General features: G+C 44.8%; 1 protein-coding gene across 2 annotated transcripts in view; it reads left to right on the top strand.

Moving 5' to 3' along the window:
- The window catches only part of ST8SIA5 (ST8 alpha-N-acetyl-neuraminide alpha-2,8-sialyltransferase 5), a 63,390-nt gene that overhangs the window by 30,552 nt on the left and 5,854 nt on the right, over positions 1-26,984 (top strand). For both annotated transcript variants that reach the window (XM_063128289.1, XM_063128290.1), the window contains 4 exons: positions 8,970-9,062; positions 12,538-12,624; positions 13,613-13,757; positions 19,527-19,639. In XM_063128289.1, coding sequence (XP_062984359.1) covers positions 8,970-9,062; positions 12,538-12,624; positions 13,613-13,757; positions 19,527-19,639 — 438 coding nt within the window. The remainder of the gene's footprint in view (positions 1-8,969; positions 9,063-12,537; positions 12,625-13,612; positions 13,758-19,526; positions 19,640-26,984) is intronic.

Genomic DNA, 26,984 nt, shown 5'->3' on the forward strand with positions numbered 1-26,984 from the left:
AATGTGGTCTTGTGGGGAGCTAAACCCTGTTCTCTCCCCGCCTCCCACCCCCGGCAGCAAAATCTGCTGTAGCTAGAGGGGAAAGGTGCTGGTTTTTCCTGCAGCATTTTAGTACTGAAAGGGACTTAAGAATGCACAGAGCTGCCTCATGCCTTAGGGGAGGGGCCATAGCTCAGGAGGATAGAGCACATGCGTTGTATGCGGTAGGTCCCAAGTTCAATCCCTGGCTTCTCCAGGTAGGGCAAGGAAAGGATCCTGCCTGAAACTCTGGAGAGCATAGAATCATAGAATAGTAGAGTTGGAAGGGGCCTCTAAAGCCATCGAGTCCAACCCCCTGCTCAATGCAGGAATCCACCTTAAAGCATCCCTGACAGGTGGCTTCCCAGCTGCCTCTTGAAGGCCTTTAGTGTGGGAGAGCCCACGACCTCCCTAGGTAACTGGTTTCATTGTCGTACTGCTCTAGCAGCTGCCAATTTGTGTCGACAATACTGGGGTAGATGGACCGAGGGCCTGACTCAGTACAAGCAGCTTCCGATATTTCTGTGTTTCTGTGTTCTCAGATCATTGGCTGTCTCCAGCTGAGCATCGGCCTGGTTCAGACAACACGCTAAACCATGCTGCTTAACCACAAAATGGTTAAGGGAAATCATTGAACTGAATGCATTCCATTAACTATTTTCTGGCTAAGCAGCTTGGTTTAGCGTGTTGTCTGAACCAGGCCACTGTCTAATTGAGCCTTCCCTAACCTAGTCCACTCCTGTTGGCCAGTCTGGCTGGGGAGGATGGGAGTTGTATTCCATCACATCAGGATGGGGGCAGCTGGCTTAATCTGATTGGTGTAAAACAAAACTAGGGAACATTGAAAATGATCCAATCAAATAAACCAAGTCTCAAGTTGTTGGGGGGAAAAAAAGTATATTTGGTTTTATTCCAAGAAGTAGCCTTATGTTTTTTGGCCCTGAGCGTGGGCCTTCTTCACCAGCTAGATTAAAGAAAGAAAAAAGGGACAAGATCACATAAATATACGTTTAAGAATATGTTTTTAAAAAGATAAGTCTCCAAGATGAATCCTGCGACTTCTTGAGCGATCTCTGCAGTAGAGTAGCAGGGTCAGTTTGGAAGGGCCCTCACTGTTTTTGACAGAAATGTACCTTTTCCTCTCGATCGGGTGAGATCTTTGGGGTGGGTGGGTTTCCCTTTAGTTTGGAGTCAGAGTTGGCTGAGGTGCCAGGTGTGTGTCTGAGTGTGTGTTTTACATTGGCCTGTGCTCGTAATGTTGCAAGTTTTAAAAAATGTTACATTTAACAAAAAGATGAAGGTTGAACATCTAACAAATAAACATATTTTTTGATATATCAGACATCCCATCTAAAGCAAGGAGGGAGAGCAAGTCTGATTGCTTATTCAGGGTTTTACTTGCTGGCAGGGTGATATGCAAGCTGAGTTGCAAAGCTGCGATCATACTGTGGGTGAAGATGCCCCTGTGTACCCGGTTGAAATTGGTCCATTTAAAATGTCTTCAATCTAGAGTTTTTCATTCCCCTGATTGGGGTGTAGCTCCTGTTTCTTTTAATGCTCAGAGCGTCAAGCAGCCATCCCCAGCCTGGAAGCCTCCAGATGTCTTGGACTCCAACTTCCATCATTCCCGGCCATTTCATTTCATTTCTTACATTTCTATGCCTCCTAATAGCCAATGCTCTCTGGGCGGTTTACAAAGATGAAAGCCAGCGCAGCCCTTTTGGCTTAGAGAGAGGGGTGGCTTCGTAAAGTGGACCACCTACCTGGGTGATTTCTCTGCACACAAGAATTCGGTTAAGACACAATCTTACGTACGTTTAGACTGAGAAAAGTCCTACGACAGCCACTCAAGGGCGCAATCCTAGGCACATTTAGTCTGAAAAAGGTCCTGCAACTCCTACCATTCCCTAGCCAGGAGTTGCAGGACTTTTTTCGGTCTATACATGCCTAGTATTGCACATTTTAGTGTGCTTTTCCAGGTAGGTCCCCTGTAGAAATGTAGCAGTTGAAAAATGCCTTATCACTTTATTTTCATGCAGGAAAGGCTTTGCCTGCTACATTTCTACATGCGAGGTGGATACTAAAAGCACGGGAGTGGCACCAGTGAATATATTGGGAACCCCATCCCAAAGCCAGGCACCACATGGACTATCCCAACAGCCGGGATCATTCCGAGGGGTTGTTCAAATGCGTTTTGGATGGGCAAAGCACCTCTCTCATGGTTGAGAAGGTGGCCACAATGTCAGTGATCGATACCAAGCTGGTTCCGCCGGCCGCCTCCTTGCCAAACTTCAACTTGATGAAGTGGGCTGATTACAGCAAACCGAGGAAGGGCATCTGTCCCCCGCCTGTGCTATTTATGCAGCGTTAAAAGCCTGCAGCTGCAGTTGCATGTAATTGCATCAGCCAGAGTGGGAGTTAATAGACGCAAAAATCGTGGTCGCAGCGGAGAGCGAGTGGGCAAAAGTGCAGAGTGTCTCTGGGGGGGTGGGGGTGGGGCGGCGTCTGACAGGCTGCGCTTGGAAAGAGCCCTTTTTGCACATCCACAAGCTGACTGTGCTGATCGGCTGCAGAGGGGAGAGGTGGGCTGGAAGAGGCTGCAAAAGCAAAGCAAATCATAGAATCATAGAATAGCAGAGTTGGAAGGGGCCTACAAGGCCATCGAGTCCAACCCCCTGCTCAATGCAGGAATCCACCCTAAAGCATCCCTGATGGTTGTCCAGCTGCCTCTTGAATGCCTCTAGTGTGGGAGGGCCCACAACCTCCCTAGGTAACTGATTCCATTGTTGTACTGCTCTAACAGTCAGGAAGTTTTTCCTGATGTCCAGCCGGAATCTGGCTTCCTTTAACTTGAGCCCGTTATTCCGTGTCCTGCACTCTGGGAGGATCAAGAAGAGATCCTGGCCCTCCTCTGTGTGACAACCTTTTAAGTATTTGAAGAGTGCTCTCATGTCTCCCCTCAATCTTCTGTTCTCCAGTCTAAACATGCCCAGTTCTTTCAGTCTCTCTTCATAGTGCTTTGTTTCCAGACCCTTGATCGTCCTGGTTGCCCTCCTCTGAACACGCTCCAGCTTGTCTGCATCCTTCTTGAATTGTGGAGCCCAGAACTGGACGCAATACTCTAGATGAGGCCTAACCAGGGCTGAATACAGAGGAACCAGTACCTCACGTGGTTTGGAAGCTATACTTCTATTAATGCAGCCCAAAATAGCATTTGCCGTTCTTGCAGCCATATTGCACTGTTGGCTCATATTCAGCTTGCAAATGAAAAGCAGTCCGTAGTGGCGCTTTAAAAAGGGCTCCCTGCCTCCACGAGGTTAACAGAACTGACATCAGATCCCAAACGCACAGGGCCCGGATATGTTTACACCTTCATGTAGAGTTGGGATGGCCCAGAGGCTGAATCTAGCACCCGGGCAACTTTATTTGGCCGCTGCCATCCCTATCAAATTTTTTAATTGTGATGTGGTGAAAAGGTTTGGCCGCAGCTTGAGGCAAGAAAAGTCAAATGTGAATGTTACCTTTTGATTGCACGCGGAGGCCTCCGACTCTGTTGGAGTGCAATTATTCCATAACTCTGAATCCCCTCCATCTTTATTACAGCCTGGTTGGCTGAAGCATGCTGGGAAATGTAGGACTTTTTTTCTGTCTAAAGATGCATAGGGTCGTGCTCTTAGTGAAATTTTGGATAGACTTCATCTTTCTTGTGGTTTTTCCTTCTGGCTGTGGCCATTTTCCCGGGGGGCGGGAATCCACTTATTTGGGTAATAATGGCTTTTAACAAAGCCTTTAATTTATTTATTTATTTATTTATTACGTTTTGATAACACCCCATAGCCGAAGCTCTCTGGGCGGTTCACAAAAATTAAAACCATAATAAAACAACCAACAGTCTAAAAACACAAATACAAAACACAGTATAAAAAGAACAACCAGGATAAAACCGTGCAGCAGAAATTGATATAAGATTAAAATACAGAATTAGAACAGTAAAATTTAAATTTATAAATGTTTTAAATAAAAATGATTTTATTTTATTTTTTATTTATTTATAACATTTTGATACCGCCCCATAGCCGAAGCTTTCTGGGCGGTTCACAAAAATTAAAACCATAATAAAACAACCAACTGTCTAAAAACACAAATACAAGATACAGTATAAAAAGCACAACCAGGATAAAACCATGCAGCAGAAATTGATATAAGATTAAAATACAGAATTAGAACAGTAAAATTTAAATTTAAGTTAAAATTTAGTGTTAAAATACTGAGCAAATAAAAAGTTCTTCAGCTGGCGACGGAAGGAGTACAGTGTAGGCGCCAGGCGGACCTCTCTGGGGAGCTCATTCCACAGCCGGGGTGCCACAGCGGAGAAATAAATAAATAAATAAATAAATAATTATTATTATTATTTTATTATTTCTTACCCACCTCTCTGTTTGGATTGAGGCAGAAAACAACAAAAAGTGTAAAATACATAAAACTAAATTAAAAACATAGTATACATTATTAAAACATCCTAAAAACATCCTAAAGTTCCATTGGATAGGCCTGCCGGAATAAATCAGTCTTTATAGGTTTCTTAAATGTTAAAAGACTGTTAAGTTGACGAGTCCCCTCCGGCCGGCCGTTCCACAGTCTGGGAGCAGCAGAAGGGAAGGTCCTCTGGGTAATAGTTGTCAGCCTAATTTTTGTTGGCTGGAGTAAATTCTTCCCAGAGGACCTGAGCGTGTGGGGCGGATTGTATGGGAGAAGGCGATCCTGCAGGTAGCCTGGACCCAAACCCTGTAGGGATTTTAAGGTGATAACCAACACTTTTTACTTTGCTCAGAAACTAATTGGCAGCCAGTGAAGAGATCTTAAAACAGGTGTAATGTGGTCCCCCCTAGGTGTACCAGTGACCAGCCTGGCTGCCATATTTTGAACTAGTTAAAGTTTCCGGACTGCAGAAAGAACAGGAAACAGCCAAGGAAGCAGAAGCAGGCCACCTTGGGAAATATTTATATCCTGATCCTAAAATTGTCTGGCAGCACCGTCCAACCCGCCCCCCCCCCTCTCTCTTGGAGTTTCTTCATGAGCCAAGTTTCCCTCTTGCATGACGGATTCCCATATGGCAGACGAGCTGTTTAAATGTGAGCTGGGATTTTTCTAATTTAGGAATTGCAGACAGTACAGCTGAGGAATGACAGACACCATCCTCAACGATTTATTGATCTGTCTTTGTAGCTGTGTAATTTCCTCCCGTCATCATGGGTGTAACCTTGTGCAGAAAGAACGGGGTTGCATCTCCCGGTGGTTAGTGCAAAAGGAAGAGGCAGCCCGGAGCTAGAGTGACCAGTTCCAAAAGAGGGCAGGGCTCCTGCAGCTTTAACTGTTGTGATGATGATGGAATTTCACCAGGTTCTCCATATATACAAATGACACCTGCTGAAATTCCCTCCTCTATACAATTGTTAAAGATACAGGAGCCCTGTCCTCCTTTCCATATGGTCACCCTAGTCATAGCAGTGGTCCATCTTGCCCAGTTTTGTGTACTCTCACTTGCAAGGGCTCCTGGGCCTGGTTGTTTACGTAGGGATGTCCGTCACTGTGAAATCCAGTTCTTTTTTCATTCAATGGAGTTCCGTTGAGCTGCATTTGTGAACGAGCTGAGAGCTTTCCCCCTCGCTCCAGAACATTTTTTGTGCATTTTTTCCACAGGTTGCATAATTTGCACAAATTCCTGAGCAATTTGCTCAAATTATGGCCAAATTTGCACAAATTCATCCGTAATTCATGCCAAGTTGCTCAGAAATTTTCAGATTGCAGAACCTGCAGGAAAAAAATGTGCAAAATTCCTGGGAAATCTGTGAATTGCCCTGACTCATCACAGAGTGTGTTGGGGGCCACAACAGGAATTGGAACAACTTGGAAAACTCCACTCCAAAACGGATTTTTCTGACATCCCTAGTTATATGTGGGGCTAACTTTGAAGACCACTTAGAAACTTTAATTGATTCAAAATATACTCAACCAAGATTTATCAGTCAACTAACCACAATGCAGAGCAAACAAATGACAAGTCAAAAGGAAATACATAGTTTACAACAGGATGGATTTGATTTAAATCAATTTGATTTAAATCACGATTTAAATCACTACTCAGAAACACTCGATTTAATCATGTGACTTCCCCCCCCACCAAAGAGTGTGCTCTATTCATTGATATTTTTTTAAAAACTTAGCACTTAAGAGGTAAGGGGTTGATTCTGTGTACATAGATTTGCAAAGGAACAATGGGATTGTGATTTCTGCAGACACAAATTCACAGTTTTGAGAACTGTAAAACCAAGCATCTGTGATAATATCTTCTAGATAGAAAAATGCCCAATAATCTTACAGAAATCTCTGGAAGAGCATGACATGGTGAATGGATTAATGAAATTCATTTACCAAAAAATTTAAACCTTGCATAAATATATAGCCTCATGCTACATAATTAAAAATTAATCCTTATTTCATGATGAATAACCTTTGGACTATCATGTATCTTAAATAGAAAACTATCTTTAGATAGATTTTCCCTCAAAAAGCATTTTATTAAAAAAAATCGAATTAAATAAAAAAAATCCATATTTTAAAATTTATTTTTTAAAATATTGATTTTTATCCACCCTGGTTTACAATATCAGGGATAATTTCAGTGATCAAGCATTGAAGGCCTAGTATTGATGTATTGATTGCACTTTTAGACTGAGTGGGGTACTTAATTAGAAACATAAAATACAATTGCAAATAAGAACTGCAAATCATAAAACCAGCAGCAAATAATTCAGCGCATAAAAAAACAAAGTAAAACTAGTAACAAAATAAAACAGTGTGAGGAACTAAAAGTGCTAAAAACAGTTCTTAAAAGGCCTGGGGGAACAGAGAGGGTTTCACTAGCCAAAAAGGTGAGTCTCTCTGGTTTGGCATTCCACAGATGGGGAGCCACCACTGAAAAGACCTTGTAGACACCCATCTTGCCTCTTCGCAGGGACATCTGGATCCTGAAATGAAACTGTCAGGTCCAGTCTTCATCTCATTAGGTAGTACTAATAGCAACATTTAAGGATTTAGCTGCCGACAAAGTAATGTTGATGCTCATTCATCTGCTTTATCAGGAAGGACCATTATTAAGGGTGAAAGCAGGTGCTCCATTGTACCGTATACTATTTGCCTAAAATTTCATGTTTAGTTCAGGGGTGAGGAATCTCTTTTGGCCTGAAGGCCAATTCAATTTCAGAGAAACTCTGCCTTCCTACATTGAGCAGGGGGTTGGACTCAATGGCCTTATAGGCCCCTTCCAACTCTACTATTCTATGATTCTTGGGGGGTGCATTGCAGTGGTGGGTGGGACTGAAAAGGCTGACTAAAAATATGAAATAAGAATAAAAATAATAATGGCAGCATATTGTAGCTTAAAGCTCATACTGCCAATAATTTTTTAAACTGTTGGGTGTTTTACTGTGGTTTTAATTTTTGTGAACCGCCCAGAGAGCTTCGGCTATTGGGCGGTATAAAAATGTAATAAATAAATAAATAAATAAATAAATAAATAAAATAAAGCCTTAGGATAGGCATTTTAACCTACAAAAGCCAGGAAATGGCCCAACGATTCGTGGTTGGTTGAAATTGGTTGGGTCCAGAGAGAAGAGGGTGCGGCCATCTGGAAAACTTCGTAAGGCACAATTTGTCCCCTGTCCCAAGAGAGTCAAAGGTTTCAGTTTCACCTGAATGACAAGGACAAAGTCTTTGCGTGAGCAGAAAAAAAGAGGCTTCTTTATGCAAGGCCTGATCTACACCAAGCAGAATATTGAATTATGAAAGCGGTATAATGGTCTGTGTCAATGGGCCCCAACAGTTGTCAGGGCACTTCAATACCACTATAAAGCAGTAGTGTGGCTCCTGCCTTTTATATACCACTTTCATAGCGCAATATCCTGCTTGGTGTAAATTAGCCCCAAGAGACTGCAGGAGCCCAGTCGTATATACAAGCCATGAGCCAAAAGTAGGGTGACCATATGAAAAGGAGGACCGAGCTCCTGTGTCATTCATATATATATAGATATATGATTTTATAACACATACAATAATCATGCTACATCAACTCAATATACCACAATAATGAAATTAAGAGGAGGAAAAAGAACTTATTAAAATAATATAATAATATCTCATGCAACCCACCCCCGGGACCCTTATCTCCTTTCCAAAATTGTAATGTATCCTGTGATGGTTTACTCCCTTTCCCTTTTCCTAATACAAGTTTAACAAATGGTCTCCAAATCTCATCAAAGTCATTTCGCTTCAGCATTCCCCTCTTAACTTTAATACTACTCGTAAGTCTGTCATTAATAGCTATATCCCAGACTTCTTTATACCATTCTTCTATTTGATAATCCCTTTGTTCCTTCCAATTCCTGGCAATTATTAATCTAGCTGCAGTTAATAAGTCGTTTATTAAGTCTTTGCTATTTTGTGTACGTTTAACCCCTTCATATACTGAGAGCCACAGACTCTCAGCCCAACCTACCTCACAGGGTTGTTGTGAGGATAAAGTGGAGAGTAGGAGGATTATGCACACTGCCTTGGGTTCCTTGGAGGAAAAAAGGCGGGATATAAATGCAATGAAAAACAAATAATAAATAATTAGGCAGTGGTTGTCTCCACCCAGATCATTCAGTTGAGTATAAAAGATATGTGAGTATGTGTCTTATTTCAGCCTTTCCCAGCCTGGTGCCCTCCAGATGTGTTGAAATACAACTCCCATAATGCCAAGGCAGCTTGGCATTATGGGAGATTCAGTCCAACACATCTGGAGGGCACCAGGCTGGTGAAGGCTCGTCTATTCCCTAAGTGGATAGGTAGTGATTATATTTTTCTTCTGTTTCTCCTCCTCCTCCTCCTCTCCCTCTCTTCTTCCTCTTCAGGTACTTTGAATTTTACGAAGGCCCGCTTGAGTACAACTCCTCCAAATGCCTGGAACTGAGGCGGGATATCACTGAGGTGAAGGTGCTCTCGATGTAAGTGACCCCTTGGTCTCCCTTCTAGGCACTTGCGCGCGATCATGGTGGACACTGTGTTGGAGCTTAGCCAGACAGACCTGGGTTCAAATCCCAACTCGGCCACCACGCTCAGGGGGAGCTGCGTTTTATTTCCTGATCCTGGGTTTGCTGGTTAACGATAGGGCAGGAGGAGCAAAGGAGAGAATTTGCAGGAGACCGTTGCAGCATCCCAACAGGACCCACCAGCAGTGATGCCTGTAGGACTTACCTGATGGCAGTAATGGCAGGTGGCTATATATTAACTTCACCACATTGCCCTCAATGTGCCTTGTCCCCCACCAGAATCACCGGAAACGATGGGGGCTGTGTCTCAGAGGTAGGGAACATGAGGGGGTGGCAGAAAACTTTCTCTGGGGGCCAGCTGCAGCTCGTGGGCCGCACGTTGCTCAGCCTTGCTTTGGAGCATTATCAGAAATCAAAATGGCTGCCTGCCCTCACTGCCAGGTAAGGCCTCAGCCAAGGACCCACCAACATAGGAGGAGGCACTTGGCTATGAGCCCCCTCAGATTTCGAGCCAGGCCTGGGCAAGTCGCAAGAAACAGTGGGATTGGCACAGTGTCAACCATGCTGAATCTTCATGCCTGACTCCCGCCAACATCTCCTTATTGAGTCCATTGCTGGTTTTTTTCTAGCTTCCTTTCTAAAAACAAAACAAAAAACCCCAATCCCTTTCTCTCCCGCCTCCTTTGGCTATTCTCCCCTGCTGGGAGATTTCCCAAATTGTCATGCTCCACTGGTCTAAAGTACGAAAATGACCTAGTTCTTTAAGAGTGGTTTATGGAAGATTATAAATCTCACCCATTTAAAACATTAAAGCCCTTCTTTGTAGAGGAGGCGAAGGAGAAAAGAGAACCTCATTGTGTTCAAGACAAGGTGAGATAAATGTGTGAAGGGTACTTAACGGTAGGGTTTGTTGGAAAATCACGCTCTGAACCAGGGTTGAGCAGAAGTAGCAGCGGCTCTCAGTTTAGGACGCAGCAAAGACTCAATGAGGCAAAGGATTCTTTGTAAGTTAAAAGCAAATCGCTGACAGTTGAAATAATTTAGTTATGGCAGCACATATACAAATACAGACATTCAATACACAGCAGCATACATCAGGATGGGGTAAGATGAAGTAATAACAAACATGCAAAACACAGCTACTTATATAGGCAGACCTGTGCAATGATGCAATCACTAATTGATTAATTACAAAAAATACCTTCCCCACAATAATTCAATAATTCAATAAGTGTCCAGCTGAAACGTTGACCTTTAAGTGATTATGTTCTGCTGACTCCTCACTTCTTCCAGGTCTCAAGATAAATGTAAAAACAGTGGAAAAATAAAAACCAGGATCCAATCCAGGATCCAACAGGGTTTTCTAATCTGGTGTGGCCCATTAGAAAATGATGATTTCCCCATAGAATTCGGGATGTCCAGCTTCTTCTTCTGAGTTGCAGATGTAGACATGTGCTGTGGGATGGCTTAGAAATGGGTCGGTCCCTCCCCTCCAAGTTTCTTTAACAGGGCTCAGTGGACAAGAAAATATCTGTCATTTTGATGGTTAAAATGTGTACAAGCCCCTTCCCCAGTGTGCGTGTATGTGTAGACAACCCACTGTGAGACCCTGTCGTGTTCTTTAGAAAGTTCCCGCTTTCGATGGGAGACAAATGACGAGGCTTGCTAGGTAATCTACAAAGCTTTTATTAAGTAGCAAACAGCTCTTCTACCCGAAGAGAGTCTAATTTCTTGGAAACTTCCCCCTAGGTAAAATTATGCAAACTAAGCGAGATAGTTGTCCGACTAAGGAGAACAGGAAGCCCCTTCCCAAATGCCCGTCACTTCAAAGAGCTTGGTGTGGAGGCAGGTTCTGGCTCAATCTTAGTCAGACTGACTTTCTCACACCTTCCTTCCGCTCTGTGCGTTTTAGCTTCTGGCGGACTTTAGTATCAGCTAGCTTGTCGGGGTGCTCTCCTCCAGAAGAAAGCTCACTTCCCACTGAGTGTGTAGGATTTGGCTTTGAGGAGATAAGCTCTGGAGAGGGCTGGTTCCCAGCTGATGAATCGCTTGTGAGAGCTTCCTCCCACACTGGTACAGGCTGGTTGGTGTCTGGCACTGCTTCTTCTAGGTCCGAATCGGATTCTAATTGATTACTTGAAACACCTTCTCCCAAAACAGAGGTAGTAAGTAGGGTTAGATATGACAGACCCCTACTCATTTTGGGAGTTTGGGTTATTGTTCTTACTGTGACAAAGGCTCAAGCACAGCATTTTGCTTTTCCTCATGGGAGTGAATACCAACTCCGTCCACTGAGGCCTGCCCTTTCAGGAGGTTAGCTCAGTGAGAGCAGGGCCTTCTCGGTGGTTGCACCATGGAAAATCCTGCCCAAGAAGAATCATTTGGCAATCCCTCTCTTCTTTTCACTGGCAAGTGAAGACCTCGCTGTTCCTGCACCCTTTCTAAAACCTAGCAGCCATGCATTTATACAGGAGAACAGCAAGACTGTTTGATATCTGAAAGCGGAAAAGTAAATTGGCGGAGACGTTTCTCTGAGCAGTAGCTGGCTATCTGATGGGTGATTACCATCCAGTATGACAGGGGGTGTTTGGTGACCACGGGGGTGTCTTCACATGGCCGCTTTGCCGCTCCTTCCTGGTAAAACCTCGCAGTATCGCAGCTGTGGGGTGGGGACGGGAAATCCCCACGGCAGGAGGGAGTGTGGGCTTTCTGATGGCCACCTGGCTCATTGAAACCGCCCCCTGCCCTTTGCTTAGTCTCCCCACACTTCCAGCGACCAATCAGCGGCCGCGATCCGTCCTCCAGCGTGAACCTGAATGAGGCCACAGCTGACACATGGTAGAAGGATAGAGGTGATCTTGCAACAAATGAAGCTGTTGTGTTTCGACTGTGACTTTTTTTTAATGCGCAGCTTCAGGGAAATGCCCTGTGATGGCTGCGGGTTGGAGGCTGCATTGTTTTACCGACACAGCGCTGCCATGCAGCCACCACGGGGTAATTAGGGCATATAGATAGACAAGCTCTACATTGGCATGACCAACGTTACGAACCCCCAAAACTCTTCTTATCTGCCCAACTTCACGCTGTATTATGTTTCTTCATCATGCCGGAGTGGCGGAGTTTTCACCAAAGCGGCAAACGAACTTGTCTTTGAGTGGGGAGATTTAGCTCTGAAACCTCTTAGCCCAGCTGTGAAGTTACCTGCCAAGGGAGGCTAGGTTGGTTCCCTTCCTGCTGTCCTTCTGCCAGCAGGCCAAGACCTTTCCATTCAGGCAGGCCTTCAGCATGTAAGATGGCCTGTTGCAGAAGGAGGTGTTAATTGGCTGGAAGCTGTTATTTCTTTTATTGTTGTTGTTTTTAATTGTGCTTTTAATCTCTTTGTTTTTTAGGATTATTTTAATTTTTCCTCCCGTCTGCCCCCTGTTTTTAGGGTGAAACAGACGGAATTGTTTGACCGATGGAAGAACCTCCAGATGTGCAAATGGCAGATGAATGTCACCGCAGCCAAATTCTTCAAGTAAGACGGGGTTCGGGGAGAACGGGGCGGCAGCAGACCTGGCGGCCGGGTTCTCAAGGCCAGGGGACGATCCTGGCACATTGCGAGATCTGCCATTGGAGCTTGGAGTGTTTGGGCATTGGTGTCGTTGTTCATTTCTCCTAGGGTGACCACATGGAGAAGGAGGACAGGGGCTCCTGTATCTTTAACAGTGGCACAGAAAAGGGAATTTCAGCAGGTGTCATTTGCACACATGAAGCATCTGGTGAAATTCCCTCTTCATCACAACAGTTGAAACTGCAGGAGCCCTGCCCTCTTTCATATCAGGTCACTCTAGCTAAAGAGGGCAGTTCTCCTGCAGCTTTAACTGTTGTGATGAAGAGGGAATTGCAGGTGCTGCTTGCATACAAATGACAGCTGCTGATATTTATTTTATTTTATTTTATTTATTTATTTATTTATTAATTACATTTTTATACTGCCCAATAGCCGAAGCTCTCTGGGCGGTTCGCTTTTCTAGACAATTGCTAAAGCTGCAGGAGCCCTGCCATCTTTAGCTAGAGTGACCAGATTCCCAGTTGTTTAACAACAGCAACAACAAAATGATCTAAGTTGGGCTGGTGATATTAAGAAAGTTTTTTTCCTGGAGGAGAAGGCTATCAATGGCTACTAGCCTCCAGTATCCGAGGCACTAAGTCTGTGTGCATCAGTTGCTGGGGAACATGGGCAGAAGGGTGTAGAAAGGGTCCTTGTCTGCTGAAGGGAGAGGGAGGATTGCCAAGCCCCCACCCCCTCCAGATGCCTTGCCCCAAACAGGTGCTCAGTATTGTTAAGAGCTGACAGGGCTTTTGCCTGTGGGTTCTTACGTTCTTATACAGCCAGAATAGAGGGACTTTATGTACAGCAGCTGCCTCCCAAGCTCTCTGCTGTCATCAGTGGTTGCCTGGACTGGGTTTGAGGCTTGACTGGGGTTGCAGCGGATCCGTGTAACCCTCTTGATCCTTCCTAGGTCTACTTTGTCGAGGTGCTGCAACGCCCCAGCCTTCCTCTTCACCACCCAAAAGAACACTCCTCTGGGAACCAAGCTGAAATACGAAGTGGACACAAGCGGCATCTTCCACATCAATCAAGAAATATTCAGAATGTTTCCAAAGGTGCGGTGCCTTCTACCGTTGACTGAATATCAGTCCCAGTTACAGGGCCGGCCCTTCCATTAGGCAGAGTGAAGCAGCTGCCTCAGGCGGCAGATGCTGGGAGACGGCAGCAAGGTATCGGAGGGGAGACCTGTGTGCCATAGGATCTGCTCTGCACTCCCTAAGTTAGCCTGCTGCCTTCAGGTGCAGCGGAGGATGCTGTCTTATAAACAGGGTTGGGACAGAATCGTCTGCCAGTCCAGACAGCTTTTGGACATTCATTCATTGTTATTTATTACAGTTACAGACCAGCAAAATTAACACCAAAACATACAAGGGATAGATAAAAAGTGACATAAAAACAAAATACAGCTTGATGAGTTGATTCTCTCAGAAGGATTGCAATGTTATTTTTCTAATTTGCATTGAGGTCATGAGAAACTTAGAGACCCTTTCAGTAATATGGGAGGACACATCCCTTAAACAGATTAATACCAACTTTCATAGAATGATAGAAACATAGAATAGCAGAGTTGGAAGGGGCCTACAAGGCCATCGAGTCCAACCCCCTGCTCAATGCAGGAATCCACCCTAAAGCATCCCTGACAGATGGTTGTCCAGCTGCCTCTTGCAGGAATCCACCCTAAAACATCCCCGACAGATGTGGGGCTACATCCAGAAAAGGCTGTTAATAAAGGAAAGATTAACTTTTTTCTGCATTCCTCACACATTTTGCAGTGCAAAATGACATGTTCAACAAATTCTATTGGTCCAGAACCACAGGGATAGTGGTTCTGGAGCAATCCTGGTTATTGAACGGATCCACAGGGATCCATTCAATAACCGGGATCTTACTAAATCGTCCTTCTAGTAATGCTGATGGCAACACATTAAAGCAAGCAAGGGTAAATGCTCTCCTATACTTGGGAATGGTTAAAGCATACAGATATGAAGCTACAGTGAGCCCATAGTTATTAAAATTATTGAAGAACAGTGGACAGCAAGATTTGTTAGCAGCCGTTCTTAAATGCTGTAATCTAGATCTATTAGTCTTTGAACAACAAGAGATTGGGCCTTCTGGAGCCCATAGTTGCCTACAGCTTCCACAGAGAAGCCCAGCCTAAGTAGCTTCTTCTCCATCTCTCTCATCCAACAAGTGGCATAGGAATCTGAGAGCAGTAAAGAGAGATAGCTACCAAGAGCTGCAAGGAAGTGTAGCCGTAGCCACCATTTAAAGGCCTTGATCCATGCCTTGCATTCAACTGATCTAATACCCACTTCCAGATAAATAGCTGCGTTCCCCACACAGGAAGGGAGACCCTGTAGTTTTCTAAGAAATACAGATTGGACTCTTTCAATTTGGGCATTAAATCCCAGTAACCAAATAGGAATACCGTAAGTAAGTTGGGCCAGAGTCTTAGCTTTCTAAATTTGAATTGCAGAAGGGATGAATTGACCACCTTGCATGAAAAAGAATCTTAGGATCAGCTGCTGACTAGAATTTGCTGAATTAATTGCCTGCCTTCTTTGTTCAGACCAAGCTCCAGTGCGCTGCATTTGTATGCCTAGATATTTTATATGGGCAACTTGCTCAATGATATTACCACATGCACAGTTACAAGATGGCTCAGCAATACTACAAACGAGAAGGATCTTGGAATTGTTGTAGATCGCAAGCTGAATATGAGCCAACAGTGCGATATAGCTGCAAGAAAGGCCAATGCTATTTTGGGCTGCATTAATAGAAGTATAGCTTCCAAATCACGTGAGGTACTGGTTCCTCTCTATTCGGCCTTGGTTAGGCCTCATCTAGAGTATTGCGTCCAGTTCTGGGCTCCACAATCCAAGAAGGACGCAAACAAGCTGGAGCATGTACAGAGGAGGGCAACCAGGCTGATCAGGGGTCTGGAAACAAAGCCCTATGAAGAGAGACTGAAAGAACTGGGCATGCTTAGTCTGGAGAAGAGAAGACTGAGGGGAGACATGATAGCACTCTTCAAATACTTGAAAGGTTGTCACACAGAGGAGGGCCAGGATCTCTTCTCCATCCTCCCAGAGTGCAGGATACGGAATAACGGGCTCAAGTTAAAGGAAGCCAGATTCCATCTGGACGTCAGGAAAAACTTCCTGACTGTTAGAGCAGTACGACAATGGAACCAATGACCTAGGGAGGTTGTGGGCTCTCCCACACTAGAGGCCTTCAAGAGGCAGCTGGACAACCCTCTGTCAGGGATGCTTTAGGGTGGATTCCTGCATTGAGCAGGGGGTTGGACTCGATGGCCTTGTAGGACCCTTCCAACTCTGCGATTCTATGATTCTATGATTCTATGACCATTTAAAGTCCATCTGTATTGCTTCCAAGCTTTAAAGAACACCCAAACTTTTGACTTGCTATAATTGATAGTCAACCTATTCTCAGAGCAATAGGTCCCAAATGCAGAGAGTAATCGTTTTAACCCAATTCTGGAATGTGAGAGGGGGCGCATCTTCCTGTCCTTTGCCTCAGGCTGCAAAACGTCTTGGGCCAGTGTCTTCATCCAGACGTGTGTGCTTGGTGGCTGTTTCCTTTGCCAAAAGTATTGCAACGACTTTCTGTGTCAGCGGCCCGGTTAGACTTGCCTCTTTGCCATCACATTCCTGTGTAGCAGCTGATAGGCGGTGCAATGTATATTTAGCACGTTTCATCACAGAAATGTCATATCCATGTGGAAAATGACTGATCAGCTTCCTGACCCTCTCTCTAGAAGGATTGAGGCAATGGCCGATAATGCACTCTGCAAAAATAATTATGCACAGTAATTCTTAGCATTTATATAGTGCATTCGTGTCCACACCTCATTAAGCCTGACACCTGATTAGTTTGTTGCTCAGCTGAGATTAACCACAGCTTTCTTTGCGTTATCACCTCTCTTTTCTCCATCATGGTGGTTTTCTAGATGGGCATGATGGGCTTTGCTGACTCAGAAACGGCCTTACTATTGAACAAGTTTTGAGTATGACTGCTTTTTCTGGATGTTGGTGTGGATGTATTTTGGTAGTCCCAGTTTCTGAATGTAATAATAAATAATTATTAATAATTAATCTCGTTGCCCCAGAAGACTGTTTATTAGACCATCAGAGTTCCTTTCTTTATGAGCAACATCCAATCCGGGCTAAAAATGAATATTATTTTAAAAAATACATTCCGCGCCACTGTTTTCTTTGAATATTTTTTTTCTGCTGTGAAATCGTACATAAACTACGCATGCGCTAATAGCGCTGTTTGCATGCTTATGTAAGCAGGTCTTCCCTTACCCGCAAGGTGCCAGGAGTTATAAGTAGCTACTGAGTCAGACCTAGTCCCCTCTTAATCCAGTGCTGTCATCAGCTTTCCAAGGTCATGGGCAGAGGCCTTTCCCAACCCTGCGACACAAGGTACACTGAAACCTGAGGACCTTCCGCTTACAAAGCATGTGCTCTGCTATTGAACGATCTCCCTTCTCTATGCTTGGAGAGGGTCCTTTTTATTTGTTAATTGGTTTGTGTGAAGGAGTAGTGCCCAGATAAATGGAAGTCCTTCTTCACACAGTGCATGGAACTCACTACCACAAGGTGTAGTGTTGGCCACCAATTTGGGTGCCTTTAAAAAAGGGGATTGGATAAATTCCTGGAGGAGAAGGCTATCAAGAACTACTAGTCCTTATGGTAGAGTTTCTTATCTGTAGTGTCTCAGATGTAGGTTTGTACTTGTATAAGTAAGTCGTGCCAGCATATGGGTATCAATGGCTACTAGTCCTGATGGCTATGTGCTACCTCCAGTATCAGAGGCAGTAAGCCAGTTGCTGGGGAATATGGGTAGGAGGGTGCTGTTGCACTCCTGTTCTGCTTGCAAGTTCCTGATTGACAACTGTTTGGCTACAGTGTGAACAGACTGCTGGACTAGATGGACCCTTGGTCTGATCCAGCAGGGCTCTTCTTATATTCTTACATTCTTAACTGGTTTATAAACTCCAGGGTGCAATTGCCCTCCCTAGCCAGTATACAGAAGGAAAACGTAATAATATACAAACCTATCCAATTAAAACCACTTTACAACCCCTTTCAAACTGAGCGGCGGCAGTTAATTCATCACAGAAATCAATCAAATATGGATTGAACTAAAAATGTTGAAAACTTTCTCTTGAAATCTAAGAGGAGTCGCTTCTGTTTCCTGGGGGAGTGAATTCTAGAAATACAGGGCTGCCACCAAAAAGCCCCCGCCATTACCCATCGATCTTAACACCTTGTATTGATGAACCAGAGAGCAGAGCCACAGTAGTTGAACATAAAGTGGAGGCAGCCTGATATGGCTTCAGGCAGTCCTTCAGCTAACCTGGGCCCATTTAGGCCAAAGCCAGCACTTAAATTAGGCCCAGAAGCCCAATCTACATATGATGATTGCATCTTCAAATGTGGATCTGCCCCATCACATCTGAAGTGTGTGTGTATATGGTGGGGTGGGGAAACCCATTTTGTGTGTGAAAGGGTCACCAAGATCTCTCAACCATTGATAGATGATTTGTATCAAGTCAAACACAACTGAGCCTCTAGCCACATTTACGGGAGTCAAGTGAAGAGAAATCAAGTGAGGAACATACATGTAATGGCATGCCCTAGACCAGGGTTAACAGATGTTTCCAGATAGATGGCTCCTAGTACTATTGTGATGTTACATGTCTGTACAGACTGAATTTATGTTTATGACTTTGTATTCTTATAGATCTAGGCCTAAGGTTTATCCCGGGATTGTCCCGGGATCATCCCTGCTCATCTAAGTGACACACAGGGGATCCCGGGAGCAGGCAGGGACGACCCCGGGACGATCCCGGGGTAAATTTAGGTCTAGCTAAGGCCTATGTTAGGCAGACAGGGATTTGATGCAAGATGGTTTAGATCAAGATAGGATGAGACAGGGACAAGATGACAGAGGGTTTAGATCAGAGATAGGGAAATGGCCTAGTAGACTTAGGCCCTTTTGACACCTACGGATTATCCCAGGAAAATGGAGGAATCGTCCCTGCCTGCTTCCGGGATCCCCTGTGTGTCGTTTGCATGCACAGGGATGATCCCAGGACGATCCCGGGTGAAATCGGCAGGTGTAGAAATGGCCTTAGAGGGGAAGGAGAGTGACAGTGAGTTAAGGATTCAATGTAGTGGTTGTGCGAGGACATTTTGAGTGGGTGTTATGGAGTATTTAGTGGGAGGGATCACATGTTGACAGAGCCATTAAGAGTTACTTGTTTATTATTCAAAAACTTATTATTGTAATTAATACAGCTTCTTTGTTTATAATATCCTACGCCTCTTGCTCTTGGCTGTGTAGGATTTAAGGGAGAATATAAGGTTAAAGCATAAAGTCCGTGTCTCCTCACAGAGTGAGGGCTGAGTAAGGTGTGGGCCTGAGACAGCGAAACCAAGTATGTGTGGGAGAAGGTGATTCCTGTGGGGGTTGAGAAACTCCTTAGAGGAGGGGAATTCTCACTAGGGTAGGGGCAAGAACGCCACAGCTACCAGTGAAAAGACGTTGTGCAGCTATTTCATCTTTCCCTCCTGACCAGATTTTCTGTGGTAAGAAAAAGGGCAGGAAAAGCAAAGGGAAAACATGGGAGGGTTACAAGTGGAAGACAACAACGACATCTGGACACCCACCCACCCCCAGTAAAATGCCATGAATGGACCGTGGTGATTACAACATGAAAGCCTCATCCAGAAGCACTCACTACCCCGAGGGTGGCCACTCCTAACGAACGGGCGTGTTCCTCTTTGTTCTAGGAGATGCCATACTATCGTTCCCAGTTCAAGAAATGTGCTGTGGTTGGAAATGGTGGGATCCTGAAGAACAGCAGATGCGGCCGGGAGATTGACAGTGCCGATTTCGTATTTCGGTAATAGTCTCAGTTACCTTTGAAGTTCAGTATGCCGAAACACTAGTCGAATGACACCCCTGGGTGCTTGGCCAATAGTGCTGGTATGTATGTATTGATTGACTGGATTTGTGTCCCGTCTTTCTGCCAAGAAAAATAGCACTCAAGGTGGCCTGCACTCATAAACAATAATAAAACAAATGAATCAAAACGTAGATAAAAACACCATGAAAACAGAATAAAAACAGCAACTAACCTTCCAGATCTACTTACAGGCTAAAGTCCTCGTCAAATAACCTTGACTGACCAAAACAACTTCTGTCTTATCTGGATTAAACTTCAATTTGTTTGCCCTTATCCAGTCCATTACCGACATCAGACACCAATTTAGAACTAGAACAGCTTCCTTGGATTTGGATAGAAAGGAGATAGAGTTGTGTGTCATCAGTGTACCGGAGGCACCGGACCCCTAAACTCCAGACATTCTGCCCCAGCAGTTTCATGTCTGTGTTAAATCGCATGGGGAATAAGATGGGACGCTGACGTACACCACAGGCCAACAGCCACAGTATTGAACAGGGATCCCTCAGCATCACCTTCTGAGATCATCTCTCCAAGAAAGATCAGAGCCACTGTATAACACTGCGTCCTGGTCCCTCCTCCGACATATGCCTCAGAAGGATACCAGGGCTGATGGTATCAAAAGCCACTAACAAGGACTTACTCTTCCTGTCCAGTTCCCACCCACCAACGTGGCCAAAGCATCCTCTTTCCCATAACCAGGTTTGAAGCCAGATTGTAATGGATCTATATGAGCCTCGTGTGGCGCAGAGCAGTAAAGCAGCAGTTTCTGCAGCTGAAACTCTCCCCACGGCCTGAGTTCGATCCTAGGGGAAGCTGGTTTCAGGCAGCCGGCTCGGGTTGACTCAGCCATCCATCCTCCCGAGGTCGGTAAAATGAGTACCCAGTTAGCTGGGGGAAAGGTAATAATGGCCGGGGAAGGCAACGGCAAACCACCCCGCAAAAAGGCCTGCCAAGAAAACGTCAGCGAAAGTAATGACTCAGTGCTTGCACAAGAGGTTCCTTTCCTTTCCCTGTAATGGATCTAGATAATCCATCTTATCCAGAAATCCTTGGAGATAATAATAATAATAACAACAACAACAACAACAACAACAACAACAACAATAATAATAATAATAATAATAATTTCTTACCTGCCTCTTCCTCTGGATCGAGGCAGGGAACAACATTGAATACACAAATATAAAATACATAAAACATAAGACCAACACATTATTAAAATCCTAAAATCTTTTAAGAGATTTTAAAATTTGACTGGATAAGCCTGCCGGAAGAGATCCGTCTTTATAACTCTTAAATTCAGAAAGGCTTTTAAGCTGGCGGATCTCTCCCGGCAGGCCATTCCACAGTCTGGGAGCGGCAGAAGAGAAGGTCCTCTGGCTAATGGTTATCAGCCTAGTTTTGGCTGACTGAAGTAGATTCTTCCCAGAGGACCTGAGTGTGCGGAGCGGATTGTATGGGAGAAAGTGCTCCATATACTCCAACACCTTTCCTAAGAATGGAATATTAGAGACCAGATAGAAATTATCCAATACAGTGAGGCTCAGGAAGGCTTTTTAAACAAAGGCCATAGCTAGACCTAAAGGTTTATCCCTGGATCGTCCAGGGTTCAAACCTGTTCATCTAGGTGACACACAGGGGATCCATTGCTCAGGCAGGGGCAAACCCTGGATGATCCCAGGATAAACCTTAGGTCTAGCTGTGGCCAAAGTTCTTACTACTGCATTTTTTAGGGAAGGTGATATCACACCTTACTGAAAAACAGGAGTTCACTGCGATCCTTATCCGCTCAGGTGCTTTTATAAGGGTCAAGGACACAAGAGGTAGGCCTCACTTCTCCAAGGATCCTGTCCACATCCTCGGACTGTACAAGTTGAAAAGTGTTCATTGTAACTGGACAAGCAGGGGCCAAAGTTAGATTCACCAGACCTTTATCAACTGTAGTGTCCAAGTCAGAACAAATATGATCAGTTTTATCTGCAAAGTGTTGCTCAAATCGATCACAGTGGACTGTGGAGTAGTCCACCTTTTCTTCTTGCAGGCCAGAGTGAAATTGGCCTCTGACCACCTGAAAAGCTCCGGTGGATGACTGTGTGCAGACGCAGTGGTGATAGAGAAGTGCAATTTCTTTGCCACTCTCAGTATCAAAGATTAGGCTTTCAATTGTGCTCAAGCCCCTGTTTGATTCGACTTGTTCCGAGTTTTCTGTCAATGTTGTTCTAGTTGACATCCCACTCGTTTTATCGCCCACAGAGCCCTGGAAAACCACGGGGATTTTCTAACTCCACTCCTTGGGAGAGGACACTCAGGAACAATTGTGTCAACCACCCAGGCCATTTCTCCATTCCAGAGTTCAACCAGGGCTTTGACAAATCGCTTGCCAAGGTGACAGGAAAATCCCTAAGAGCCGTCAAAACAATCTAGATCCATCAGTCTCCTGGGAACGAGCATCTTAATCAGGTCCTTGCCCTTGCAGAGGCTCTGAGTCCCAGAAAGTCTACACCGCACCAGGTCTGTCCATGACAATGAAACTATAGAAAGTTCCTCCACCCCCAGATCAAAATCATTCCCACCCTATGCAGATCCAAAGTGTTGACTTGTCTCTAATTATTGACATAAGTTTTGCCATCTCTGCCAACTCTACCATCTTCAATAGCCATTCCTCCGTTGTAGGCAATGTTGAACCTTTCCATTTTTGTTCACATAGTAATTTTGCTGCTGTTATCATATATAAAAATAGGGCCCTATAGCTCCTTTTCATCTGGTCATCTATTAAGCTCAAATTATCTAACGCAATTCAACTGCAAGCAAATGTAAGATGCAATTTCCAGTTCAAACGTAGTAGCTATTTCAACGCAAACATGCACCAAACTGTAGCAAAATGGATATTCCATGGGTTTTTGTTTTCATTGTAAACTTTTTTTAGTTGCTCCTGTTAACAAGTATTCTAGATTCCATTTAGATCTTAATCATGATTGAACCGTAGAAATGGCACACAGTTATCCAGTTCCAGTACAATATTTCCTTCTGAAAAAACTCAGCACCGGGCCACATTTTGTTTTTTCATTTCCCCTTTTATCTTTTGTATTTCATCTTTCCTCCAAGCAGCTGAAAAGTTATCTTAGTGTTATCATATAATCGGGAGATGCCCTTGGGAAAACAGTCTGTTTGCCATCACAACTGTGCATGTGTGCTTGCACAGAAGTGTGTGTGTTTGCACACACGTGTGCATGTGAATGTGTATGCAACTTTTAGCCTTGTAGTGCTGTTAACTTGTTTATGTATTTATTTAAGAATTTATATCCCACCTCTTGGCCCTTGAGCCTCGTGTGGCGCAGAGTGGTAAAGCAGCAGTTTCTGCAGCTGAAACTCTCCCCACGGCCTGAGTTCGATCCCAGCGGAAGCTGGTTTCAGGCAGCCGGCTCGGGTTGATTCAGCCTTCCATCCTCCCGAGGTCGGTAAAATGAGTACCCAGTTAGCTGGGGGTAAGGTAATAACGGCCGGGGAAGGCAACGGCAAACCACCCCGCTATAAGGCCTGCCAAGAAAACATCAGCGAAAGCTGGCGTCCCTCCAAGGGTCAGTAATGACTCAGTGATTGCACGAGAGGTTCCTTTCCTTCTTTTCTTGGCCCTTAAAATGCCTTACAATAAACAACAACAGCAACAACAACAAACAATATAAAATTAAAACCCAATAATAGTACAATTGAAACCAAGAGCAGAACTGGAATCCCTAATAGTGCATCCATTGTTAGCCATGTGTTTCTCTGTAGAGCCATTCCGAAAAGCCAGCTGGCGATGGTGGGTCCTTATGTGATCTTCACCACCCCATGCCATGTTCTACCAGCAAACTGTGGCCATAGCTAGACCTAAGGTTTATCCCAGGATCATCCCGGGTTCATCCCTGCCTGAGCGCTGGATGCCCTGTGTGGCACTTAGATGAACAGGTTTGACCCCAGGACAATCCTGTGATAAACCTTAGGTCTAGCTACGGCCTGTGTTGCTAGAGAAACCATTTCCCCGACTGCTGGTATCTTTTTTAGAGCCAGATTTTGTCCAGGAGTCTTTCAGCTGTTGACTTCTGTATTAGAGTCTCACTTGTTTAGCTTCCAAATCACGTGAGGTACTGGTTCCTCTCTATTCGGCCCTGGTTAGGCCTCATCTAGAGTATTGTGTTCAGTTCTGGGCTCCACAATTCAAGAAGGATGCAGACAAGCTGGAGCGTGTTCAGAGGAAGGCAACCAGGATGATCAGGGGTCTAGAAACAAAGCCCTATGAAGAGAGACTGAAAGAACTGGGCATGTTTAGCCTGGAGAAGAGAAGATTGAGGGGGGACCTGATAGCACTCTTCAAATACTTAAAAGGTTGTCACACAGAGGAGGGCCAGGATCTCTTCTCGATCCTCCCAGAATGCAGGACACAGAATAACGGGCTCAAGTGACAGGAAGCCAGATTCCGGCTGGACATCAGGAAAAACTTCCTGACTGTTAGAGCAGTACGACAATGGAATCAGTTACCTAGGGAGGTTGTGGGCTCTCCCACACTAGAGGCCTTCAAGAGGCAGCTGGACAACCATCTGTCAGGGATGCTTTAGGGTGGATTCCTGCATTGAGCAGGGGGTTGGACTCGATGGCCTTGTAGGCCCCTTCCAACTCTGCTATTCTATGATTCTATGATTGTTCTGCCATTTTGAGATTTCCAAAATGTTTGGCTCAAACCAGTAGTTCAGATAAATAGGGAATTCAAAGTTGATGTAATCCAGAGGGGCGATTGTTTTGTTGTTTTTGAAGAAAGAACAAGGAGCCACTTGGCATAGATTGCCAGGGTGAGGGTTCTATTGTTGATTTCTTATACTGGGCAAAATGAGTGTGTGTTGAGCGTAATGTCCTTCCTGCATGCCTTGGAGGAATTCCAAAATGTTGTCATCATAAATACAGGTAAGTGGGAGAATTGTATACATTGTGGTGGGTACGTTTGTGTGTAAGTTCTGTTTTGCTTTTAATGTACGTTCTTATATTTTGAGTTTTAATTTGCAGCACTCTAATATCTCTCAATGTGGAGTGGTTTAATTTTATTATTTATTTATTTATTACATTTCTATACCGCCCAATAGCTGGAGCTCTCTGGGTGGTTCACAAAAATTTAAGCCTTTCAAAGTATAAAACAACAGTATAAAACCATAATATAAAATACAATATAAAAGCTCAACCAGATCAAAACAGCAGATAAATTAAAGATAAATTTTTAAAAAACCATAGGTACACTGTTTTGAATGGCATAATGTATCTACACAGTGAAATGAATCTAAGGCTATCTATCTATCTATCTATCTATCTATCTATCTATCTATCTGTGGGCCCGTTCAGAAGACACCTTAAACCATGGCTTTAACCACGGTGAATAAGGTTAAAGCCAAGGTTTAAGGTATCTTCTGAACACAGACTGGCTTTCTGGCTTAACCACTGTGGTTAAAGCCATGGTTTAACATGTCTTCTGAACGAGGCCTATCTGTTTTCTGTGTTCCAGGGTATCTTGTGGTCCCTCAGAAGCCCATCGGAGGCTTCTCAATGAGAAGATCAGAGGGGAAGGGGAGAACATAGCACGTGCTTTGTATACAGAAAATCTTGAGTTCATTCGGTCAATTAATTCTGTGAACTGAAACATTACCCGAGACCCTTGAGCCACCTTCCTCACTCAAGTGCCCTCCAAATGTGTTGGACTGCAACTCCCATCCTTCCCAGTCAGCATGGCCATTGGGAGCCATGGGAGTTGTATTCCAATACACCTGGAGGGTGTCTGGTTGAAGAAAGCTGCTTGAGTGAGCCACCATCAGATGGAATAGACCATATTGGGAGCTATAACAGTCAGGACGTTTTTCTTGGTGTTCAGCCAGAATCGGGCTTCCTGTAACTTGAGCCCATTATTCCGTGTCCTGCACTCTAGGCTGGATGGAGAAGAGATCCTGGCCTTCCTCTGTGTGACAACCTTTTAAGTATTTGAAGAGTGTTATCATGTCTCCCCTCAGCCTTCTCTTCTCCAGGCTAAACATGCCCAGTTGTTTGTGGCCACAGCTAGACCTAAGGTTTATCCTGGGATCATCCAGGGTTCGCCCCTGCCTGAGCACTGGATCCCCTGTGTGTCACCTAGATGAACAGGTTTGACCCCTGGACGATCCAGGGATAAACCTTAGGTCTAGCTATGGCCTCAGTCTCTCTTCATAGGGCTTTGTTTCCAGGCCCCTGATCATCCACATTGCCCTCCTCTGAACCCCCTCCAGCTTGTCTGCATCCTTCTTGAAGTGTGCTGCCCAGAACTGGATGCAGTACTCCAGATGGGGTTTTAACCAGGGCTGATACTATAACCACCCCCTTGCAGTGTTGGTGCACATGTTACATTTGCTAAGGGGCTGCCAATTAAAATAGCTCCCCCTTGGTGGGTCGGTCTCACTTTGGCCGTAACACCCAGGAGGACCATAGGAAGCTGCCCTCTACCAAGTTGGTCCATCGAGCTCAGTATTGTTTACACCAGCCAGCCTCCCCCAACCTGGGTCCCTCCAGATGTTTTGACTCCAACTCCCATCAGCCCCAGCTAGTGTGGACAATGGTAAATGATGAGGGGAGTTGGAGTAAAACACACACAGAAACACCCTAGTTGAGGATGGCTGGTCTGTTCTGACTGAGGTCTTAGCTAGACCTAAGGATTATCCCGTGCAAATGGAGGGGTCGTCCCTGCCTGCTCCTGGGATTCCCTGTGTGTCATTTGGATGTACAGGGAGGATCCCGGGACGATCCCAGGATATAGGCCTGGTCTAGCCATGGCCTGGGAGTGGCTCTCCGGGGTTGCAAACTAGGGTTTTATCCAGCACTACCTTGAGATATTGGGGACTGAACTTCGGACTTTTTGCATGCAACGTAGGTGCTCTACTACTGTGCTATGGCCCCTTCTACCCCACGGATTGGTTTTCATAGGTTGAGTAATTTATTAGAATACCGAATTAAGCCTTTAGCCCAGCCAGGCACCCTACAGATGCGTTGGACGGCAGCTCCGATCACCCCCAGCCAGCATGGGCCTCCTGGCTGGGGATGATGGGGCTTTTAGTCCCAACACATCTGCCCCCCCCCCGTTAGGTTAGATAAGGCTTTTTTAGTCCCAATTTTAGTCCTGTTGCAACTTTTGCAGACCACTATCATGCCCAAACTGGCCATTGTAACATCATGCTTGACATGTTGGACTTCAACCGGGGAGACCTGGATGTATAAATCCCCTCTGGCATGGACCTCA

Source organism: Elgaria multicarinata, chromosome 6 (assembly GCF_023053635.1).
Source record: "Elgaria multicarinata webbii isolate HBS135686 ecotype San Diego chromosome 6, rElgMul1.1.pri, whole genome shotgun sequence".
Taxonomy (NCBI): Eukaryota; Metazoa; Chordata; class Lepidosauria; order Squamata; family Anguidae; genus Elgaria; species Elgaria multicarinata.